This window comes from Anolis sagrei, chromosome 5, assembly GCF_037176765.1.
Source record: "Anolis sagrei isolate rAnoSag1 chromosome 5, rAnoSag1.mat, whole genome shotgun sequence".
Taxonomy (NCBI): domain Eukaryota; kingdom Metazoa; phylum Chordata; class Lepidosauria; order Squamata; family Dactyloidae; genus Anolis; species Anolis sagrei.
The window spans coordinates 3992615-4008611 of NC_090025.1; the positions used below are offsets into that span (position 1 = coordinate 3992615).

Sequence of the window (15997 nt, forward strand, 5' to 3'; positions counted from 1 at the left end):
ATCTAAGGAAGTAATGCTACCCCTCTATTCTGCTTTGGTTAGACCACACCTGGAATATTGTGTCCAATTCTGGGCACCACAATTGAAGAGAGATATTGACAAGCTGGAATGTGTCCAGAGGAGGGCGACTAAAATGATCAAGGGTCTGGAGAACAAGCCCTATGAGGAGCGGCTTGGGGAACTGGGCATGTTTAGCCTGAAGAAGAGAAGGCTGAGAGGAGATATGATAGCCATGTATAAATATGTGAGAGGAAGCCACAGGGAGGAGGAGGGAGCAAGCTTGTTTTCTGCTTCCTTGGAGACTAGGACGCAAGGGAACAATGGCTTCAAACTACAAGAGAGGAGATTCCATCTGAACGTTAGGAAGAACTTCCTGACTGTGAGAGCCGTTCAGCAGTGGAACTCTCTGCCCCGGAGTGTGGTGGAGGCTCCTTCTTTGGAAGCTTTTAAGCAGAGGCTGGATGGCCATCTGTCAGGGGTGATTTGAATGCAATATTCCTGCTTCTTGGCAGAATGGGGTTGGACTGGATGGCCCAGGAGGTCTCTTCCAACTCTTTGATTCTATGATTCTATGATTCTATGTGTGACACGTGTCCCCTTTCTGACTCTTTCCCAGTAGGCCTCTGGGGAGGAAGTGACGTGCGCGCGCCCTCTTTCGCGAGGCACGCCGGGAAACGTAGTCCAGGGGGCGTGGCCTCCGAGGCGCGTGGAGGGCTCGGGCGGAAGCGGACAGAGAAGCAAGGCAAGGCGGCGCGAGGGGGGGGGCGCTGGTTCCCATGGCAACCGCAGGCCTGGCTGGAGGGCCTTCCTTCAGGCCTTCAGCCTCTGCCTTGGGGGGTGGAGGTCTTGGGTGTCCAGCTTGGCCGATGACCACCCAGAAGTGACCCCCCTCCCTCAGGTTGGCTTCCCTCTGGAGTCCCCTCCCTTCCCCCCTCTGCAGGTTTGGAAGCAGAGCCCGCATGGCCATCTGTCGGGAGGGATCGGATGGTGTCTCCCTTCCTGGCCTTGGGCGGGGTGGCCCCTTCATTCTGTCTTCATGTTTGTCTCTCTGAAGGTTTTCAGCTGAACTGAAAGGCTTTTGAATGGAAACAGGGGAGAAATAAACATCATAATAATAGATTATACAAAATATTATAATAATATATAATGTAATATATTCTTATATTAATCGTAGATAAATAGCTGGTTTGAGTCTCCTTTGTAGAGGGGAAAAGCTGGGTATAATATAGCAAAATATAATATATAATGTAATAATAATAATAATATATTATAGCAAAATATTATAATAATATATAATGTAATAATATGTTATCATATTAATCGTAGATAAATAGCTGGTTTGAGTCTCCTTTGTAGAGGGGAAAAGCTGGGTATAATATAGCAAAATATAATATATAATGTAAAAATAATAATGTAGCCAAATATTATAATAATATGTAATGTAATAATATATTATATTAATCATAGATAAATGGCTGGTTTGAGTCTCCTTTCTGGAGGGAAAAAGCTGGGTATAATAATATATTATAGCAAAATATTATAATAATATATAATGTAATAATAATAATATATTATAGCAAAATATTATAATAATGATATGTAATGTAATAATATGTTATATTAATCGTAGATAAATAGCTGGTTTGAGTCTCTGTTGTGGAGGGAAAAAGCTGGGTATAATAATATATTATAGCAAAATATTATAATAATATGTAATGTAATAATAATAATATATTATAGCAAAATATTATAATAATATATAATGTAATAATAATAATGCATTCTCATAGTAATAATAGATAAATAGCTGGTTTGATTCTCCTTTGTGGAGGGGAAAAGCTGGGTATAATAATATATGATTAATATAATATATTATTACATTACATATTATTATAATATTTTGCTATAATATATTATTAATAATATATTATAGCAAAATATTATAATAATATGTAATGTAATAATAATAATATATTATAGCAAAATATTATAATAATATGTAATGTAATAATATATTATATTAATCATAGATAAATGGCTGGTTTGAGTCTCCTTTGTGGAGAGAAAAAGCTGGGTATAATAATAATAATAATAATAATAATAATAATATATTATTATTATTATTATTAGAGCCAAATATTATAATAATATATAATGTAATAATAATAATAATAATACACTCCCATATTAATAATAGATAAATAGCTGGTGTAAGTCTCCTTTGTGGAGGGGAAAAGCTGGGTACAATAATAATAATAATAATAATAATAATAATAATAATAATATATTGTAGTAAAATATAATACTATATAGTACCTTGGGAAGTCTGACTTGGCCACGGTGGTACACGCTCTGGTCACATCCCGCCTTGACTACTGCAACACTCTCTACGTGGGGCTGCCCTTGAAGACGGCCCGGAAGCTTCAGCTAGTCCAGCGCGCGGCAGCCATGTTACTAACAGGGGCAGGACGCAGGGAGCATACAACGCCCTTGTTGTTCCAGCTCCACTGGCTGCCGATCTGCTTCCGGGCCCAATTTAAGGTGCTGGTGCTAATCTACAAAGCCCTAAACGGTTACGGCCCAAAATACCTTTCGGACCGCATCTCGGCCTATGAGCCCACGAGGACCTTGAGATCATCTGGGGAGGCCCTTCTCTCGATCCCGCCTGCCTCACAGGCACGCCTGGCGGGGACGAGGGATAGGGCCTTCTCGGTGGTGGCCCCCCGGCTGTGGAACACCCTCCCTGTTGACATCAGACAGGCGCCCTCCCTTATGGCCTTCCGGAAGAGCCTGAAGACATGGCTATTCGAGAAGGCATTTAACTAAATGCTACAGTAACTGGAAATGACAACTGGAACGGAATATAGACTACGAGATTGGTTATGATTCTATGATAAAACGAAGTGGATTATTTTAGTGTATTTTGTGTAATTAGATGATAGTGTATTAGTGATATGTTGTTTTTTGTCGTTGTAGTTAGTGTAAAATGTGTTTTTTATATGTTGTACACCGCCGCGAGTCGCCCTAGGGCTGAGAGCGGCGGTTAACAAATGCAGCAAATAATAAATAAATAAATAAATAAATAATATATTATCATATTAATCATACATAAATAGCTGGTTTGAGTCTCCTTTGTGGAGGGGAAAAGCTGGGTATAATAATAATAATAATATATTATAGCAAAATATTATAATACTATATAATGTAATAATATATTCTCATATTAATCATACATAAATAGCTGGTTTGAGTCTTCTTTGTGGAGGGGAAAAGCTGGGAATAATAATAATAATAATAATATAGTAAAATATTATAATACTATATAATGTAATAATATATTATCATATTAATCATACATAAATAGCTGGTTTGAGTCTCCTTTGTGGAGGGGAAAAGCTAGGTATAATAATAATAATAATAATATAGTAAAATATTATAATACTATATAATGTAATAATATATTCTCATATTAATCGTAGATAAATAACTGGTTTGATTCTCCTTTGTGGAGAGAAAGAGCTGGGTGTAATAATAATAATAATAATAATAATAATAATATATTATAGCAAAATATTATAATAATATATATGTAATAATAACAACACATTCTCATAGTAATAATAGATAAATAGCTGGTTTGAGTCTCCTTTGTTGAGAGAAAAAGCTGAGTATAATAATAATAATTTGAAAAAAAAACCCATGAATTAATTCCTATCACATTGCACATATCTTATTTGTAGTGCAAAAAAACACTTAAAGACAATACAATAATTAAGATGAAGAACAATTTTAACAAATATAAACTTATTAGTATTTCAATGGGAAGTGTGGGCCTGCTTTTGGCTGATGAGATAGGATTGTTGTTGTTGTTGTTGTTGTTGTTGTTGTGTGCTTTCAAGTCATTTCACACTTAGGTTGAAAGTCTGAGCGAGGGCTGGATAAATGACTTTGGAGGGCCGTATTCGGCCCCCGGGTCTTAGTTTGAGGACCCCTGTTTTAGAAGAATATATGAAAAAGAGACATTAAGGAAATAAAAAGTTGATAAGAAAAATATAGTGCTTAGAGAGAGAACTTTTATTTTAACAAAAAAGAAGAAAAAGAAAGTTGAAGGAAGAAGAACGGAAGTTACAATTTTTGTTGATGTGGGTTTTTTTGGTGTATATGTTAATAAGTTTGTTATGTTTGCCTACTTTGTTGTATGTTTGTATTTTGTGTTTTGTAATAACTAATAAAAAGTATTGAAAAAATATCTGATTAACTGGAATTCGAGTGCAGCTTGATTTGAGAGTTGGACTAGAATTGCAAAGAGTCCCCGGTCAGCTATGGAAGCCCATTGGGTTGTTTTTTTTTTGTCGTGTCCAGAACGACTTGAGAAACTGCAAGTTGCTTCTGGTGTGAGTAAATTGGTCGTCTGCAAAGACGTTGCCCAGGGGACGCCCACATGATTTGATGTTTTTATCATCCTTGTGGGAGGCTTCTCTCATGTTCCCACATGGGGAGCTGGAGCTGATAGAGGGAGCTCATCCGCCTCTCCCCAGATTCGAACCTGCGACCTGTTGATCTTCAGTCCTGCCGGCACAGGGGTTTAACCCACTGCGCCACCAGGGGTTCCATTGGGTGACTATGGGCAAGTCACGCTTTTCACAGGTGGTAGGCGAAACATCAGGAGAAAATGCTGCTAGAACATCCCAGTGTTCCTATTCTCACATTCCTTCCTTCCTTCCTTCCAGGTGGGCAGAGTGCAGCCAAAAGGATGGCCAGGGAGCGGAGGCGCAGGGCTGCGGACGCAGGGCCCCGAGCGCAGGAAAAGGGCACGCTTCGGCTCATTTCGACGAAGAGGACAGAGCGACCGGGATCCAGCCCTGCCTCATCATCTTGGGACCTGGGCCGCATCTGTGGGGTGCTGGCGCTGGCCTCGGGGGCCCTGGGCTGCGCTGCCTTCGCCTACGGCCTCTATGCCCGGTGGTGGCTGGCCACCCGGACTGTGACCCTGCACCCGGCCCCCCGCCTCTTGGGGCCCAATGCCAGTGGCCCCAGCCTTTCACCGGAACTTTTCTGGGGCTCCTACCGGCCCCAGGTCTACTTCGGCATGAAGACCCGCAGCCCTCGGTCCCTGGTCACAGGTGAGGGAGAGCTTTTGTCATAAATATGTTATATATTATTGTTATGTTAGGATTCATTTGTATGTGAGGCATTCCATTTTGCCATAAATATTTATTATTTATTATTTATTTCTGGTACTTTTACCCCGCCCTTCTCAACCCCCGGAGGGGGACTCAGGGCAGCTTACAAAGAAGGCAGAATTCGATGCCTTTATACTTTACACATAGTATACAAAAATATACAAAAACAAATATACAAAAATATAATTAAAACGATAATCACAGTTAAAACATCAACAACCGGTGCATAACACATTATATAAAATATCATAAAAATAATTCTTATAATCAACGTTTCGTTTCCAGAGTTCCTCATGTCCAGTCCGTTAGTCATTTCCTAGCCATCAATAAAGTTCTTTCTTTATTTGCCCGCCTGCCCAAATGCCTGGTCCCAGATCCATGTTTTTAGTTTTTTCCTAAAAGAAAGGAGCGATGTTGCAGATCTAATTTCCCCGGGGAGTGAATTCCACAGGTGAGGGGCCACCACCGAAAAGGCCCTGCTTCTCGTCCCCGCCAATCTCACCTGTGATAGAGGCGGGGTCGAGAGCAGGACCTCTCCAGAAGATCTTAGGCTCCGGGGTGGGACGTAGAGGGAGATCAGTTCGGACAGATACGCTGGGCCGGAACCGTGTAGGGTTTTATAGGTCAAAACCAGCACCTTGAATTGTGCTCGGAACTGGATCGGCAGCCAGTGGAGCTGACACAACAGGGGGGTGGTATGCTCCCTGTATGACGCTCCGGTGAGCAATCTGGCTGCCTCTCGCTGGACTAATTGAAGTTTCCGAGCAGTCTTCAAAGGCAACCCCACGTAGAGTGCGTTGCAGTAATCTAACCGGGATGTGAATATGTTCGAAACCACTTTGAGTCCCCACCTAGGGTGAGAAAAGCAGTATATTTATCGTATCAGAAGTAAACCAAGGGTACACCTATCCCTAAAATATCCATCCTGTTTCACTTTGACAGGCCCAGCATTTTTAAAATTTTAATCCTTACATTTGGCCCTGCCACAGGTTTTTAAATGTGTCGTGATATTATTGTTATTGTTTTGCTTTGTTTTTGAGTTATTTACTGTTGTATTGTTGTCGTTGTGTTTTATTGTTGTTGTATTTGGGCTCGGCCTCTTGTAAGCCACACCGAGTCCTGCGGGAGATGATAGCGGGGTATAAATAAAGGATTATTATTATTATTACAGTTTTATGGATTGTTCTATGGCTTTAACAACTGTTTTGATATTTGGCGATGTACTGTTTTTAATATGACTTATGTCTAATATGTGGTTTTACTATTGTCGTTGTAAGGCATTGAATTTTTGCCATTATCTATGTGTAAACCGCTTTGAGTCCCCCTCGGGGTGAGAAAAGCAGCATATAAATACCGTAAATAAATAATAATACATAAATAATACAGTTGTAATGTATTTAAAAACACAAATAAAGTTTAAAAACTTGGCATGATATTAAATGTCCTTTGGAGCAAGCCAAACAGTTGTATTGCATTTTTAACAAACAAACAAACAGACAGACAAAACTATTGCAAGCTAGTTGCAAGCTTGGTAGTTGATTAAATGTCCTTTGACCAGTATCTGGCCCCTTGGAGTGCCTCTGGTGTTGCTGCAAGAAGGTCCTCCATGATGCATGTGGCAGGGCTCAGGTTGCATTGCAGCAGGTGGTCAGTGGCTTGCTCTTCTCCACACTCGCATGTTGTGGCCCCGTTTCTTGAGGTTGGCTCTGCATCTCGTGGTGCCAGAGCGCAGTCTGTTCAGCGCCTTCCAAGTCGCCCAGTCTTCTGTGTGCCCAGGGGGGAGTCTCTCATCTGGTATCAGCCATAGATTGAGGTGCTGGGTTTGAGCCTGCCACTTTTGGACTCTCGCTTGCTGAGGTGTTCAGTGTCTCTGAAGATCTTAGAAAACTATTTCTTGATTTAAGGCGCTGGCGTGCTGGCTGATATCTGAACAGAGGATGGGGTTGAGATGTCACTACCTTGGTCCATTCATTATATTTATATTACTTTGTGTTGCTTTGTATTGTTTGTTTAATGCTTTTCTGTTTTGAAGTGTTACTGGCTTGGCCTCATGTAAGCCACTCCGAGTCCCTTGGGGAGATGGTGGCAGGGTATAAATAAAGATTATTATTATTATTATTATTATTATTATTATTATTATTATTATTATTGGCTGCACCTTCCCTCAGATATCAGGTGGTGCAATACTAGCTAAAAGGTGTAATTTAATTTCTCCAGTGGTGCAGGATGTAGACATCCTGTGATAATGCAGCATGTCTCATTAAGAGCCACATCCACTGTTTTAATGTGGTGGAGTGTTTTCCGTACTGGACGTGCGTATTCAACAGCAGAGTAGCAAAGTGAGATGCTGAGGATTTATACTTTTATCAGTTTTATTTTATTGAATGTTATTATTTTATTGAATGTTATTATTGAATGTTATTATTTTATTTAATGTTATTATTTTATTTAATGGACTCTCGCTTGCTGGAACACCTCAGCAAGCGAGAGTCCAAAAGTGGCAGGCTCAAACTTATTCCCACTTACTTTCTATTTCACCAATATTTCTGAGCAGGAGGGGGGTGCACTGTTTCGTGCCAGCCGAATGAACGGTACGAAATGAAAACATGAAAGAAACAAATGTGACAAATACAGAGTCCATGACTAGTGGAATAGGCTGGCAGTAGAGCTGACCACTTATCTGGGGCCACTCTCTGAATCCCAGCCTCCCTCTGCCCCTTTCTGCAGGCTTGATGTGGATGCACCAGCTGGAGGGGGACATCCGGCTACGGCACACTTGTGAGCAAAGTGACGGTCTGCCCCGCTATGGCTGGCTCCTCCACGACGGTGTCCATTTCGGGGTGCAGGAGATCCGCGACGTGGGTCTCAGCCTCCAGACGGAGTTCGTGAAGCGCCCAGGGGGACGACATGGAGGGGACTGGAGCTGGAGGGTCACGGCACGGCCAGAGGTGAGCTGGACAGGGAGGGATTGGTCATACGCTTGTGGGGAGAGCGGGCAGCTTGGCTTTGTTCTCGTTGGGCCAACACTTCCCCATGTTGTTCAAGGAGGCTGCCATGTTAATATGTTTCCCCAGCTAGTCTAAAGGTGCTCCTCATTTATTTAGTTTATGTCTTTTTGGTTTAATTAATTCCATGTTTGGGTGGGAACGAAAGGCCGGGCATTCTCAGTGGTGGCGCCTTGGCTATGGAACGCCCTTCCTGGGGACATTAGGAACGCCCCCTCCCTCTTAACATTTCGGAAAAGAGTCAAGACTTGGTTGTTTGAGCAAGCATTTGAAAATGCAAGGTAAAAGACATAGGAATTGGAATGATTGGACGACAAGATGGGACTTTTTTTTTATTAAGATCCATGTTTTAATATTCTTGTTATGTTTTTATATTCTGTGTTAATGTTTTAAAATGTTTTATGGTGTTTTTGGGCATTGAAACGTTGCCATTGTAAACCACCCTGAGTCGCCTGAGGGCTGAGAAGGTCGGTATACAAAAACAGTAAATAATAATAATAATAATAATAATAATAATAATAATAATTTCTTCTTCCTCGTGGGGGGCATTCAAAGGCTGTGTGGTAATAGGAAGAGGATCCAGATGGGATGCCCACTCTCCATCTCCTCCAAAGTGTGCCTTTCCCATTTTCAGTCTTAGGATCTCATTCAGAGGGGATCTGCCTACCTTTGTGACCGTATCTCTCTCCATGAACCAGCCCGAGCTCTTCGATCCTCGGGCAAGGCTCTCCTTTCACCTTTGACAGTCTCTCAGACTCACCTTGTGGGTACAAGGGAGAGAGCCTTCTCCTCTGTGGCCCCTCGACTCTGGAACTCATTGCCCGGAGATATTAGGAAAGCCCCTACCTTAGAAATCTTTAAAAAAAGAGTTTCAAGACCTGGCTCTGCCGTTGCGCTTTCGGAGAGTAGCCACATAATTTTATGCCATTGCTCCCCTCAACATTCTTGTCCTAGGAGTCCCCCACCACCACCACCACCACGTACGAAGGTTTGTTTATTTTCCTCTCTCTCTGAGTTCTCCCTTACAATTAGTTCTGTCCCCTTAACTCACCCAGAGTTTTTAAATCATTTTATGTACATGTGGCCCACTCTCTGTCATTATGTTTGGTTTCTATGTTCTGTGTGTATTGTTTTATATGTTTTGATGTTTTACACTTTAATGTTATGTTGTTTATTTTACTGCAATTTCTATTGTTATATTGTAATTTTTGTTCGGGCTTGGCCCCATGTAAGCCGCTCCGAGTCCCCGTTGGGGAGATGGTGGCGGTGTGTAAATAAAGTTTATTATTATTATTCTCAAAAACATGAGAACCAGAGGGATAGGATAGGGGGATGTGCAGGCGGGCACACTGTCAAGACCCAGAAGCCTTAATTAAAGCCAAACACAGAATAAGAGTTCAAACACAGCTATATTGTACAAAAATAGTCTTTCTAAGTACTTAACTACAGTGCAAAGTGTCCCAGGAGTGATTTATTTATTTATTTACTTACTTACTTTGCTTCTATACCGCTGTATCTCAAGCCCAAAGGCGACTCACGGCGGTTCACAAACAGTAAAAACAGTAGAAACAGCAGTGGTTCCATACAACATATAACAATTGACTTAACACATTATCCATAAATTACCAATAAGCAATTACAATGCACAATTATTACAAAAAACAACCGTACCCAATCTTCTCATCATCCAAGCGTAGTCCAGGTTCGTCGTCCATTGTTCCATTCCTATGTTCCATTACCAGATTGCACTAAATTACTCAAACGCCTGCACAAACATCCAGGTCTTCACTTTTTTGCGGAATACCATTAGAGATGGTGCTAGTCTAATGTCCGTAGGAAGGGCGTTCCACAGCCGAGGAGCCACCACTGAGAAGGCCCTATCTCTCGTCCCCGCCAGCCGAGCTTGAGAAGCAGGCGGGATCGAGAGCAGGGTCTCCCCGGAAGATCTCAAACTCCTGGTGGGTTCATAGGCAGAGATGCGGTCAGATAGGTAGCTTGGGCCCGAACCGTTTAGGGCTTTAAAGGCCAACGCCAGCACCTTGATTTCAGCCCGGTAGCAGATCGGTAGCCAGTGGAGTTGGCGCAACAGGGGGGTTGTATGCTCCCTGCGCTCCGCTCCTGTTAAAATCATGGCTGCCGAGCGTTGGACTAGTTGGAGCTTCCGAGCTGTCTTCAAAGGCAACCCCACGTAGAGAGCGTTGCAGTAGTCTAAACGGGATGTAACCAGAGCGTGGACTACCGTGGCCAAGTCAGACTTCCCAAGGTATAACCCGGATTTTAGCTCTGCCTTATAATCCGGATTGAACTCAAAGTTAAGCAAACTGCTTGAAAATTGGCACAGCACAAAAACACAGTCACAGAAGATGGAAAAATGTAGTCCCAAAGCTAGGAAGTGTTTTAAACACAAAGATATTAGAGTTCAAAGTCCAGAAAACCAAAAGCGTAGTCAAACCAGTCCGTGGTCAAGCCGCTGGTAAACAAATGCTGGAACGCAGGAATCACCGAGGAACAGGAATTCAGGAACACACGAAGCTGTAGCCCAGGACCCAAAGTCAAGAATTGGCAGTACAAAGAGTTATGTCCAATAAAGACACTTTGCCTTCTGCGAATTACCATGTAAACAGGGCCCACTTTTATCTCAAAGTTCCTCCTCAGAGTTTGATGAGCTCCCCACCCTCTCGTCATCGCTTTCAGCTCCCCTCAACCCTGCAGCTGAGCGCCCATCCTTCCACCTCTGCCATTGACTGTCAAGGTTCAGATCCTGCCAAGAGTCCTCTGGCTGCCAATCCCCAGTGAACCCCTCAAATTCCTCACTGGAGGTGGGTTGGTTACAGGTGTCCCTTATTTGTTGCACACGGGTCCAATCTAATTCCTCCTCTTCTTCCATATCACTCCCAGACCCAGAACTCCTTTCAAACCCTAGGAAATCTTCATCCTCTGTTGGTGCACAAAGTATTTCCCGGATGCGTTTCCTTTGTAATTCCCCCTCAGACTCTGGCTCGTGAGCAGCCCTTTTAACACCTCTGCTCACCTCCCCATCCCCCATCTCGCAATCAGAGAAGCCTGGAAACGTGTCAGTATCACTTGGAGCCATAATGATTTCCCTAATGCTCTGACGCTGCTGTTCTCCCTCCGACTCCTGAGTAGACCTTTTCTCCCTGCTACCAGGAGTAGCAACTCTATCAACACGCTGAACTACAACACACACAAGGCGAAGAGTTTCAATCCTTTCCACACTAAACATTTCTGTGATGTGTGGCAACATCCTGTGGGATTTGGGATTTTTAGTTTCTTGAGGTTGGGGTGCTAGGATTCCCTTAGCTGGAACCACTGTGGTGTGTGAAAGGTTCATTTGTGTTCTGGCCTGTGGAACAAACCCTGGTTGTGTCTCTTTTTGTGCAGAGGTCGGGGCCCCAGACGCCCTTTGTCTCCCTGCTGTTCTACGTGGCGACCGATGGTCAAGGGGCGCTGCGGCCGCAGGTGAAGGAGAAGAGCCGGATGGCCTCCCTGACTGGCATGACGGAGGAGCTGGGCCACTTCACCATCACCTTCCAGCCGCCCACCTCCGAGACGGGCACGCCTCTCTACGCCAGGTACTCCACCTGTCTCTGGGCAGAATTAATTAATTATGACGTGTCTATCTTCTCATCCCAAAAGGGACTCAGAATAGCTTAATAGTTATATGTACATACAATTACATTGTAATATTAGCATAGCACAATATTAGTATTATATATTAATATAATATAATGTAATGTAATATATTGTATATACATATAATATTTATAATGTATTGTCAAAGGTTTTCATGGCCGGAATCATTGGGTTGATGTAGGTTTTTTTCAGGCTATATGACCATGTTCTAGAGGCATTCTCTCCTGACGTTTTGCCTGCATCTATGGCAAGCATCCTCAGAGGTAGTGAGGTCTGTTGGAACTAGGAAAAAGGGTTTATATATCTGTGGAATGACCAGGATGGGACAAAGAACTCATGTCTGCTGCAGCTAGGTGTGAATGTTTCAACTGACCACCTTGATTAGCATATAATGACAGTGCCTGGAGCAAACTTTTGTTGAGAGGTGATTAGATGTCCTTGTTTGTTTCTTCTCTGTTGTGCTGTTGTAATAACCTCTCAACAAAAGTTTGCTCCAGGCAAACCCTTCGGGGTGAGAAGGGCAGCATATAAATTTCGTAAATAAATAAATAAATAGTCAGAGGGAGAGCAATCTGGAGAGAGGAGGGAGGATGTTGCTCGCCCCACATGGACTGCTTCTCATTCTCTCCTCCTCCTCTCTCCCACAGTTACAATTACCTGGATGCGAAGGCTGAAGGGCTGCACCGCCTGAGTGACGTGGTGAAGTCCAGCCTGGCCCCCCGCTTCTCCTTTGCGCCCCCAGGAGCACCCAAGCGGCGATACTTCGGGGTGGACACCTATCGGATTGCGCCGGGAGGAGGGGAGCCGCGCAGCCAGCTCCTCATCCACCAAGTGACCGTCTCCCTTCCGTGCCGCCTGGAAGTGGTCTTTGAGTCCGGGAGCGTCTCCGACCGGACCGAACGTCTTGCGGGAGAAGCGCTGACCGGGGCGCTGGAACGGCACGCGTCTGCCTTTGAGCGGCGCTTCGAGGAGACCTTTGGTCTGGCCGCCAAGGGCTATTCCCCACAGGAGCAGCGCTTCGCCATGGCCGCCCTCAGCAACATGCTGGGAGGGATGGGCTACTTCTTTGGGCGCTCCCTGGTGCAGTCCCCGCACGCGGAGCAGCCCCAGCTGTACCCGGAGGGCCCCCTTTTCACAGCCGTGCCCTCCCGCTCCTTCTTCCCCCGCGGCTTCCTCTGGGACGAAGGCTTCCACCAGCTGCTCGTTGCCCGCTGGGAGCCGGCTCTTAGCCGGGATGTGCTGGCCCACTGGCTCGACCTCATGAATGCTGAGGGATGGATCCCACGGGAGCAGATCCTGGGTGACGAGGCCCGCACTAAGGTGCCCCCCGAATTCCTGGTGCAGCACAGCAGCGCCGGAAACCCCCCCACACTCTTCCTGGCCTTGCGGCAACTGCTGGCCCAGGGCCAGGCAGACGAAGACTTCCTTCGGAGAGTCTTCCCGCGCCTCCAGAGCTGGTACGATTGGTACAACCAGACACAGACTGGTCCACTGCCCCACACCTTCCGCTGGCGTGGCCGGGACCAAGACACCCGCCTCTTCCTCAACCCGAAGACCCTGACCTCCGGCCTGGACGACTACCCTCGGGCCTCCCACCCCTCGCCGGACGAGCGCCACCTGGACCTGCGCTGCTGGATGGCTGTGGTCTCGGCCGTCATGGCGGACGTGGCCACCAGGATCGGCGAGCCAGCGGGGGAGTACCGGCGCATGGCCGAGATGCTCGCCGACAACCAGCTGCTGGATCAGCACCACTGGGCCGAGACTCTGGGCACCTTTGCGGACTACGGCAACCACACCTCCGCTGTGGCTCTGGAGCGCGAGAGGCTCCGCCCCCCTCCGCCCGGCCAGCCCTTGCCCTCTCCACGGCTGCTGCGCGTCGTCCGCAAGCCGCCCGCGTTGCAGTTCGTGGGAGGCGCCTTTGGGTACGTCAGCCTGTTCCCGCTTCTGCTGGAGCTGCTGCGCCCCGATTCGCCCCGCCTGGGCAACCTGCTGGCGGACATGCGCAGCGAGAAGAAGCTGTGGACGCCCTTCGGCCTGCGCTCCCTCTCGCACGGCAGCCCCTTCTACCTCAAGCACAACACGGAGCACGACCCGCCCTACTGGAGGGGCCCCATCTGGCTCAACATCAATTACCTGGCGGTGCGGGCGCTGCACCACTACGGCCAGCTGGAGGGGCCCTACCGGGAGCAGGCGTCCGCCCTCTACCGCCAGCTGCGCGCCAACCTCATCGGCAATGTCTTCCGGCAGTATCAGGAGAGCGGGTACATCTGGGAGCAGTACAACGACAGCACCGGCCGGGGCCAGGGGTGCTACCCCTTCACCGGCTGGTCAGCCTTGGTGGTGCTCATGATGGCCGAAGAGTACTGAGGGCTACGGGAGCAAGAGAGGACGGCACGGGTGCCCGCCCAGCCAGCCTGTGCCAAGTACCAGGGTTGCCCTGCCTGCTTTCGGTGGGCTCTGTGCTCATCTCCCTCAGGTTTCCAGGCAGGAGCAACCTGGACTCGGGCTCCCGGCAAACGGCAAGGCCAGAAGCCTTTCTCTTTTGCATTTTTAAAGTGAAATAAAGCTGTGATGCGGGAAAATCTCTTGTCTTTTTCCGCAGGGATATAGAGCCCCCTCATCTTTTAAACTGCAGTGTAGGTTAGCAATGGTGGGCATCCCCTCGTCAGTATTTATTTATTTGTTTATCGTGTCAGGAGGAACCAGACAGTTGTATTACATTTTTAACAAAACAAACAAACAAAACACAAAGTTTGCAAGCTTGGTAGTTGATTGAATGTCCTTTGACCAGTATATCTGGGAAGGAATCCCACTGGAGCATTGCAGCGCACCCAAATACCTGGGAGTCACTCTGGACCGTGCTCTTACCTACAAGAAGCACTGCCTGAACATCAAGCAAAAAGTGGGCGCCAGAAAACAATATCATACAAAAGCTGACTGGCACAACCTGGGGATCACAACCAGACACAGTGAAGACATCTGCCCTTGCGCTATGCTACTCTGCTGCTGAGTATGCATGCCCAGTGTGTAACACATCTCACCACGCTAAAACAGTGGATGTGACTCTTAATGAGACATGCCGCATTATCACGGGGTGTCTGCGCCCTACATGACTGGAGAAATTACACTGCTTAGCCGGTATTCCACCACCTGACATCCGCCGGGAAGTAGCAGCCAATAGTGAAAGGACCAAGGCAGAGACATCTCCAGCTCATCCCCTGTTTGGCTATCAGCCAGCACGTCAACGACTTAAATCTAGACATAGTTTTCTAAGATCTACAGATACACTTGCTGGAACACCTCAGCAAGCGAGAGTCCAAAAGTGGCAGGCCCAAACCCACAACCTCACTCAATGGCTGATACCAAATGAGAGACTCCCCCCTGGGCACACAGAAGACTGGGTGACATGGAAGGCACTGAACAGACTGCGCTCTGGCACCACGAGATGCAGAGCCAACCTCAAGAAATGGGGTCACAAAGTGGAATCCATGACATGCGAGTGTGGAGAAGAGCAAACCACTGACCACCTGCTGCAATGCAACCTGAGCCCCGCCACATGCACCATGGAGGAACTTCTTGCGGCAACACCAGAGGCACTCCAAGTGGCCAGAGACTGGTCAAAGGACATTGAATCAACTACCAAGCTTGCAAATTCTGTGTTTTGTCTGTTTGTTTTTGTTTAAAATGTAATACAAATGTCTGGTTGCTCATGACACCGATAAATAAATAACCCCGTGATAATGCGGCATGTCTCATTAAGAGCCACATCCACTGTTTTAGCGTGGTGAGATGTGTTCCACACTGGGCATACGTACTCAGCAGCAGAGTAGCACAGCGCAAGGGCAGATGTCTTCACTGTGTCTGGTTGTGATCCCCAGGTTGTGCCAGTCAGCTTTCATATGATATTGTTTCTAGCACCCACTTTTTGCTTGATGTTCAGGCAGTGCTTCTTGTAGGTCAGAGCACGGTCCAGGGTGACTCCCAGGTATTTGGGTGCGCTGCAATGCTCCAGTGGCTGCTATTTATTTTCCAGTCCCAATTCAAGGTGCAGGTTCCCTGAACGGTTTGGACCCGCCTACCTGTGCGACTGCATTTCCGTCTACGAACCTACATGATCTCTTCGGTTTTCTGGAGAGGCCCTTCTCTCGCTCCCGC

At 46.1% G+C, this 15997-nt stretch overlaps 1 protein-coding gene across 3 annotated transcripts; it reads left to right on the top strand.

Annotated features, from left to right (window-relative positions):
- The first annotated feature begins 654 nt into the window (after positions 1–654).
- MOGS (mannosyl-oligosaccharide glucosidase) lies at positions 655–14424 on the top strand. 3 transcript variants are annotated; one of them, XM_067468457.1, is made up of 5 exons: positions 655–742; positions 4731–5123; positions 7911–8131; positions 11591–11781; positions 12490–14424. In XM_067468457.1, exons 2-5 carry the CDS (start codon positions 4754–4756, stop codon positions 14207–14209), a joined length of 2502 nt encoding a protein of 833 aa, XP_067324558.1. In that variant the 5' UTR covers positions 655–742; positions 4731–4753; the 3' UTR covers positions 14210–14424. The 3 variants fall into 3 exon arrangements, with proteins under 3 accessions (XP_067324558.1, XP_067324557.1, XP_060635484.2); XM_067468456.1 differs by lacking the exon at positions 655–742 and adding an exon at positions 758–898; XM_060779501.2 differs by lacking the exon at positions 655–742 and having other exon boundaries at positions 5043–5123; positions 7888–8131.
- The last annotated feature ends 1573 nt before the right edge of the window (positions 14425–15997 follow it).